This window comes from Oryzias melastigma, linkage group LG8 (genome assembly GCF_002922805.2).
Source record: "Oryzias melastigma strain HK-1 linkage group LG8, ASM292280v2, whole genome shotgun sequence".
Classification (NCBI taxonomy): Eukaryota; Metazoa; Chordata; class Actinopteri; order Beloniformes; family Adrianichthyidae; genus Oryzias; species Oryzias melastigma.
In genome coordinates, this window is record NC_050519.1 from 15,049,195 (window position 1) to 15,058,085 (window position 8,891).

Below are 8,891 nucleotides of genomic sequence, written 5' to 3' on the forward strand. Positions count from 1 at the left end.
GACAGCCTGCAGGGAAAGGACTGGAGTGGATTGGAGGGAAAAGCACTGTATACTCTGACTACAAAGATTCACTGAAGAACAAGTTCAGAATTGATGTAGACTCTTCCAACAACAGAGTGACTTTAAATGGACAGAACATGCAGCCTGAAGACACTGCTGTGTATTTCTGTGCCAGAGATTCACAGTGATACAAACCATCAGCAGACCTGAACAAAAACCCTCAGAGCCTGAAAACTTGTAGCATGAATCCTCCAGAGGAGGCGCTCTAACACCACCAATACTTTTTTCTGTACCTTCATAAATACTTTAGGGCTTTTTTTTAAGTCTTGTAAACATAAGTTCAACAAATTATTATTTTAATTAAATCAAGAAAAATCAATTAAAATCAAATAAAAAGAAACAGAGCTTTATTTATGAGACACTTCTCATAAATACATAAAATATTACACAGAATAAAAGCAAATAAAAAAAACAAGAAAACAAACAAAAAGTAATAATATAAAGACCTTCACAGCCCTTCAATCTACAACCCACCTCCCACATTGTCAAAGATAAAATGACATATTAGGAAAAAGATCAGAAATGTGGTTTAAGGACATATAATAGTTGATTTGTCCATGCCGTAATCATGATCAAAGTGAGTGCTTCCTATCAGAACAACCAGCCACATTCCACTGCAACAACAATGTTCATCATTGTTCATCAATGGGTCACATGTCATCTGAAGACACAGACATAACTGGGTGTCATCAGCATTACTGTAAAAGTGTATGTCTTGTCTCCTGATGACATCTGCAAATGGAAGCTTATAAAGGTTTAAAAGTGTGAGACCAAGGACAGAGCTTTGTGGCACACCACATGTCAGTGTGTGTTTCTCCCAGACGACAAACATGTCACAATAACATGTTTAAACATCAAAAACACAATTTTTATCATTGTGGGTTTTTTGCTGATTTGCTCTGATGTCTTCTGATTGGAAAAGATGAAAAGAAAAGAAGGAAGAGGTTCAGAAAATACAAAAATAAATTAACTTCTTCCAACATTCCATGTAATGCCTGTTTTAGGTTTTAAAATTTCTTTTTATTGTTTGTATCAATGTTTCTTTCAAAAAACAAGCAGAATTGTCATCTTTTTTCACATTTTTCCCATCAAAGTTATCTTTTGTTTTTTGTTTTTTTCATTTAACCAAACATTAAAGGTTTCATATGTAGTCAAGTATCTTTTAAAATAAAAAAGATCTTTAAAAAATGAGCAGGAGTAAAACGAATGATTGACAAAAATCACAATGTGTGTGATTGAAAAACAGATTAGTAAATTACTATTTAGCACGAAGTTTGTTTTAACAGAGGAGTGATTTCAGCTCATCAGAATTCTTTAAGGAGGAGTTTATGCAAAACTGACATTTCCAGTTTCTTCTTATATGAATCAAAGTTCAGTGATTCAATCTGACAAAGAAGCTGCAGACAGAACAAAGACAAATGACTCCAACAATGATCAGACCTGTTTGTTTGCTGCTTTTTCTCTTTTTATTTGGTGTCTTACCTGGTAAGAAATTGTTCTGAACAAAGAAAATGGTAGAAAGTTCTTGTAACTGCATTAATGTGCTGCTTGTTGTTCTGCAGGTATCAGGGGTCAAACACTGACTGAGTCTGAATCAGTGGTTAAAAGACCTGGAGAATCCCACAAACTGACTTGTACATATTCAGGGTTTAGTGGTGATCACAATATAGTTTGGATCAGACAGGCTGCAGGAAAAGGACTGGAATGGATCGCTTATATCAACCCCCGCAGCAGCAGCATCTACTACTCAGAGTCAGTAAAAACCCGCTTCACCATCTCCAGAGACAACAGCAGAAAGCAGGTGTATCTGCAGATGAACAGTCTGAGATCTGAGGATTCTGCTGTTTATTACTGCGCTCGAGAGTCACAGTGACTCAAGAGACACAAACTCTGTACAAAAACACCACATGTAGAAAATAACTGTCATCAGTTAGCACTACCCGTTTGTGTGACAGAATGAAAGGCTTTATCTGAATGGGTTTGTATGATGGAGCGTGTGAGCTGTAGTTACAGTTGCATTGAGTACATTATGTTTAGTTTAAATGTGGAGACTATTTTGGCCAGCAAGTTTGTGTGTAACTATAGTGTGTGTGTGTAGTCAGGCCCCGCCCATTCTAGTTTGTTACTTAGTCCTGGTTGTTTTATGATATTGCTTCCCGATGTTGCCATCCTCTTCTCCCCCCTCCCCAACCCTCCTCCTTTTTTCCGTCCAGTCCAACAACAAAGAAAAATAAATAAATAAAATAAAACATAATCAATATAAATAAAGTTTAGTATGAAATACAACAGGGGTTTATACTCAATAAATCCCTGTTGTGACAGTAAAATCTGCGCAACACAGCCCGCATCTGTTGGCTCAGACAGTTCTGTCATCAGTTTGTTTTTTATTTTAATTTTTAGAACACTGAATGCAAAAAAAATGGGAACATTGATATTTGCCTTTTAAATTAGTGAAACAACTTTAGAGTGAGACATATTTATTTTCTTTCCTTGTCAGTAATTTCCTTTGTTTGTTGGTAGTTCACTTCTTCTTCTTATTTGATCGTGAAGGGGAGGTTCTGATTCTGGTATTCAGTACGGGTAGATTTGTTGTTTTCCTTCTTTAGTTCATGTACTTTGATCAGCCCATTTGTATTCTGATCATATTGGAGTAATTGTCATGGCTCCCCTAGGCCACGCCCTGCAACAGCAGCTTGTCAGACTGATCACCTCCACCTGTGTACCTCTCTATATATATCCATCTCTCGGCTCCACTCACTGCCGGAACGTTAAGCTATACAGCCTGACTAACTGCCAAGTCCTCTGCTTCTTAAAGCCACAGCCTGATTAAAACTCCCTGTGTTTTCCTCACGCTCAAGGATTCCACGCCAGGGTTTCACCTACCTGTCTGGGCTCCTGCTCTGTGCCTGCCACTTCAAAGCCACCATTCGGATGGTTTTCGACCCCATTCAGCCCCACAGAGAGGCTGCCCAACAATTAACCAAAATACGCCAAGGCAAAGAGACCGTTGACGATTACGTCATACGTTTTCGTACTATGGAAAGCTACAGCAGGTGGAACAAGGAGGCCCTGTACGACATGTTTTATGAGGGGCTATCGGACGTCGTCAAGGATGAATTGGCAGCACAAGAGCTTCCAGGTCGTGTCAGCAACTTAATGGCTTTGGCAGCCCAAATTGACAGACGCATCCAAGAGAGAAGGAGAGAGAGACCACGTACACCCAGGTTTTCTCGTGAACACTCGCCTTGTCTTGATCCTAAGCAAACCACTTCTGGGTCCAACGTGGAGGAACCTATGCAATTAGGCCGAACCCGACTCTCCAGGGAGGAGAGGGATCGCCGGTTCCAGTAGAACCTCTGCTTTTACTGTGGATCCCCAGATCATTTTATTGAGAAGTGTCCGGTAAAAGGTCTGGCTCAACACGAAAAGAGGAGACGTGTGTGTGTGTGTGTGTGTGTGTGTGAGCCTTTCTCTGCTCTCCTCCCCCCAAGTCAACCCAAGAACAAGGGCCTGTTTCCATGTCAAGAACCAGGTATACACACACACACACAGTGCTCATTGATTCAGGGGCCGATAGCAATTTCATGGCAGAGAGTACAGTACTCAAGTGAGGTGTCAACATTTCCTTGTTATAGCATCCGTTGAGCGTCAAAGCTGTTGATGGACACATCATAATTAACAGTAACTATTTCACAGAACCTGTTAAGATGCAGATTGATAACCACTTTGAGTTCATCAGGTTCCATGTCATAAAAGATACTGTCCTGGCTACGTCACAATCCACAAGTTGACTGGCGATCAGGCCGGGTCCTGGCCTTGAGTGCAGACTGTCTCAGCAACTGTCTCGGTGCCATGGGGGTTCATTCCTTTTCTGATAAGAGCCAGTCCTCCATGGAGAAATATCCAGATCTCACCAAAGTGCCCACCATGTACCACGACCTCAAGGAAGTCTTCAAAATAGTAAAAGCCACTGCTTTACCCCCTCATCGTTCATATGATTGCCCTAATACCCTCTTGCTGGGTACATCACCACCCCGAGGCCGTATATACTCAATCAGGTCCTGAAAGAGAGGCTATGGAGACATACATCAAGGAATCACTGGCTGCTGGTCTCACCAGGCCCTCATCCTCTCCAGCGGGGGCTGGTTTCTTCTTTGTTAAAAAGAAAGACGGGGGTTTGAGGCCATGTATTGATTACAGAGGACTCAATGCTATCACTGTACGCAACCGCTATCCTCTTCTGCTCATGTCCTCTGCTTTTGAACTACTCCAGGGAGCCAAGTTTTGTACCAAGTTGGATCTACGTAATGCCTACCATCTGGTCCGAATCAGGGCAGGAGATGAGTGGAAGACAGCCTTCAACATTCCGTCAGGCCATTTTGAATACCAAGTCATGCCTTTCGGCCTGACCAACGCTCCAGCTGTTTTCCAGAACCTGGTTAATGATGTGTTGGGGGACATGTTAAATCGCTTTGTGTTCGTCTACCTTGATGATATCCTGGTTTTTTCTCAGTCAGAGGCCGATCATGTCAGACACGTGCGCAAGGTCCTTCTACGATTACTCCAGAACCAACTCTTCGTTAAAGCAGAGAAGTGCGAGTTCCACGCCACAACTACATCCTTCCTGGGAATGGTCATCTCCGAGGGCAGCATCAAGATGGACCCTAAGAAGGTTCAAGCAGTTTTGGAGTGGCCAAGGCCTGAGAATTGGAAGCAGTTACAACGCTTCCTTGGTTTTGCTAATTTCTATAGCCGCTTCATCAAGAATTACAGCAAGATTGCCTCTCCATTACAAGCACTGATTGATTGATTGTTTATTTAAGATAGGGACAGCATATATTAATAAAACATTTAAAAATGCAAATATATAAGATTATAGTCTTTTAGACTAATTTCCATCTTTAGTCCCTATGGAAAAGGTTGTTCATCTCCAAGTAAAAGTACAAGTTAAAACAATACATAAAAGGTAAACAGAAGTCTGAAAACAGCAGAAAAAACAAATTGGGTTGTCAATAGGGAAATACACAACAGGAAATTCATAAAACATAAAAGCAACATTTAAGGGAAACAAAAAAAACAAAAAAAAAACAATAGCAGTTTATACAGAGCCGTGGTGGCAGTTTTGATTGTCTAAAAGCCAGGATTTTATCTGTTTGCTAAATGAGCTCAAAGTTGTCAGTTGTCTTATTGTTGTGGGAATTGAGTTCCAGGTGTGAGACGCCCTGAAGGAGAACACAGCCTGACTAATGGCGCTCTTCCTGAGAGGAACAGTGCAGTCACCCCTGGAAACAGCTCTAGTAGCCATGTTTGTGTTTTTTGTAATAAATGTCTGTAGAGGAGGAGGGGCCAGGCCATGAAGAATTTTGTAAACTAGAATTGAATCATTGTATTTGACAACATTATTCCAGTCCAGCAGGTTGTGTCTTTTCAGTATATTACAGTGATGGTGGGCTTTGGGCTTTCTGTCTAGTACTTTTAGAGCTTGTTTATGGAGTGTTTTGATGGATTTCAGAGTTGTTATGTTGGCCGATGCCCAGCTGGTTAAGCAGTATGATAAGTGCGACATGATCATAGCATCAAAATACAGTTTAGCAGACTCTAGGGTTAAGTTGTTTCTGATATATCTGAAATTTGATAAGTTAAATTTAATTATGTTAAGAGTTTTCTTTACATGTCTTTTAAAATCAAGTTGTGAATCTAAAACTACTCCAAGATATTTGAATTCTTGGACCACTTCAAGAATTTGACCTTTTACCATGATGTTAGGATCAGATTCAGTACTCACTCTCTTTGAAAAATACATACACACAGTTTTAGATACATTTAAATGTAGCTGTGAGCTTTGCAACCATTCACTTACATTATTCATAACTGATGTTAGCTGTTGTGCAGCTTGATTTTTGTTTTTTGCATAAACATAAATAACAGCATCATCAGCATATAACTGACAGGTTACGGTTGATGGACAGCAACTTGGCAGATCATTTATGTACAGGCTGAACAACAGGGGACCTAAGATGGACCCTTGTGGCACTCCAAGAGGGTTTACACTGGTTGTGGATTTGGTTTGATGAACTGTAACACACTGTAACCTTGATGCGAGATATGACTCCATCCACTGACATCATCCAAAAGAAAGTTTTCATGGAACCAAGCAGAATCAGCTTTCCGGGACTCAAAGAACCGCTTCACATCAGCACCGGTGGTGGTCACGCCTGACCCCAAGGAACAATTCATCGTGGAGGTGGACGCATCCGATTCCATAGTTGGCGCTGTTCTCTCTCAGCGTGGCCAGGACAACAAGGTACACCCATGTGCCTTCTTCTCCCGCCGCCTGTCCAGTGCTGAGAGGAATTACAACGTTGGGGACAGAGAACTGCTAGCCATCAAGGCTGCTTTGGAGGAGTGGCGGCACTGGTTTGACGGGTCTGAAACCCCATTTGTTGTGTTCACGGATCACAAAAACCTGGAATACCTGAAGACTGCTAAAAGACTGAATTCTCGTCAGGCCCGTTGGGCCCTGTTTTTCAACCGTTTTACCTTTTCTTTGTCTTTTAGACCTGGTTCAAGTAATGCCAAGACTGACGCGTTGTCCCGCAGGGATGATAGTCCTTCAGAGGGGGTGTCCCCGACTTCATCTTGCCGGCCTCTGCCCGATTAGTGGTGGTCAGTACAGACATCGAGGAGGAGGTACAGTCTGCTACACTAAACTCTCTGTCCCCATCTTCCTGCCCCACAGAATGTCTTTATGTTCCAGACAATCTCAGAGCAAGAGTAATTCAGTGGTTTCATGCTTCACGACTATTTTGCCACCCAGGCCTGAGGAGAACTTTTACCCTAGTCAGGCAATGTTTTTGGTGGCCTACCATGAGGAGAGACATAAATGACTATCTGTCTGCTTGTCCTGAATGTGCCCAGGTCAAGTTGTCCACATCTCCACCTGCTGGGTTGCTCTGGCCCTTGTCAGTCCCAAGAAGACCCTGGTCCCATATCTCTCTAGACTTTGCCACGGGGCTTCCGCCATCCGAAGGAAAGACGGTAATTCTTACTGTGGTGGATCGATTTTCCAAAATGGTCCGTTTTGTTGCTTTTTCCAAACTTGGCAACAATTTCCGGATCCATGGCTTCCCCAGAGATATCGTGTCTGACCGGGCACCTCAATTTACAGCCAAGTTTTGGGCAGAGTTCTGTTGTTTGCTTGGGATCTCTGTGAATCTGCCCTCCGGTTTTCATCCGCAGTCCAATGGCCAATCAGAGCGTCTAAACCAATAGTTGGAGACCAGCCTTCACCTCCTTTGTGCCCGTGAGCCGACTTCATGGTCCCGTAACCTGGTCTGGGTGGAGTATGCCCATAACGCCCTTCCCTCTTCAGCCACGGGATTGACCCCTTTCCAAGTTGTGTTTGGCTACCAACCGCCTCTGTTTGCCTCCCAGGAGGGGGAGGTTTCCGTGCCTTCAGCCTATGCTTCAGTTTGGAGGTGTCAACAGGCTTGGCGCAGGGCCCTACAGACTCTCCTGCGGACTGTGGAGGCCTACCGCACCGCTGCCAACAGACGCCATGTCCCTGCTCCTTCCTACCAGATGGGCCAGAGGGTTTGGCTTTCCACAAGCAACCTACCTCTTCGTTTGGAGAGCAAGAAGTTGGCGCCACGGTTTGTTGGGCCCTTTCCCATCTCTAAGATTGTCAATCCGGTTGCTGTCCGTTTGCGTCTGCCCAGGTTCTCTCCGTTTAAATCCCACCTTCCATGTCTCCAAGGTCAAGCCTGTCAGGACCAGCCCTCTTGTTCCTCCTCCTGCTGCCCCTCCCCCGGCTCGATTCATCGACTGGGGATTTGCTTACACTGGCAGACGCCATCTCCGGTCTTGCCGCCATGGGTGAGGGTTACAGTACCTGGTTGACTGGGAGGGTTACGGACCTGAGGCGCATTCATGGGCTCCTGCTCGTTTCATCCTTGATCCCGCCTTGATCTCCCAATTCCACCGGGACCATCCTGATCAGCCTGCGCGACTCTCAGGGGCCGGTGGTTAAAAGGGGCGGGGGTGGGGGGGTACTGTCATGGCTCCCCTAGGCCACGCCCTGCAACAGCAACTTCTCAGACTGATCACCTCCACCTGTGTACCTCTCTCTCTATATATATATATATCCACCTCTCGGCTCCACTCACTGCCGGAACGTTAAGCTATACAGCCTGACTAACTGCCAAGTCCTCTGCTTCTTAAAGCCACAGCTTGATTAAAACTCCCTGTGTTTTCCTCACGCTCCTGGATTCCACGCCAGGGTTTCACCTATCTGTCTGGGATCCTGCTCCGTGCCTGCCGCTTCAAAGCCACCATTCGGCTGGGATTCGCTGCCTTCTCCACAACGCTGCAATTCCGGTACCACGCCTCCTCCAAAAGGTTCTGCCCCAAAAAGCACTTCTGCCAGACGAACTTTCTCACTCAAGACCAACTCCAGATCCAGCGTCAAAGTTCAGCACTCTTCCTCTGGTCCTCTCCTCCGCCACTGTTCGTCATCCACTCTGCTTCCTTGACTCTAGCGCCTCCTGCTGGCCGGCGGCATTACTACACCCCTCAAGCTCAAGTCTCCTAAATAAATATCTGACTTTCTTCTACTCCTGAGTCTGTCGTGTTTGGTCCAACATTTCCTGACAGTGATACCTGTTATAAAAATAAACACACTGTTATAATTTTCATTTCATCATTAAGTATGAGCTGTGTTTTATTAAATTATGTAAGACTTTTTTATCTTCGTGTATTCTGTGTGATTTTTTTATCTACAGAAAACATTTTTTTTGCAGCACCAAAGTAATTTTGGTGGATTTTTTTTTTTT

General features: G+C 43.8%; 1 protein-coding gene across 1 annotated transcript in view; it reads left to right on the top strand.

The window, feature by feature from the left end:
• The window catches only part of LOC112146176, a 65,003-nt gene that overhangs the window by 7,224 nt on the left and 48,888 nt on the right, over nt 1-8,891 (top strand). Inside the window, exon 3 of the mRNA XM_024271859.2 lies at nt 311-322. Coding sequence (XP_024127627.2) covers nt 311-322 — 12 coding nt within the window. The remainder of the gene's footprint in view (nt 1-310; nt 323-8,891) is intronic.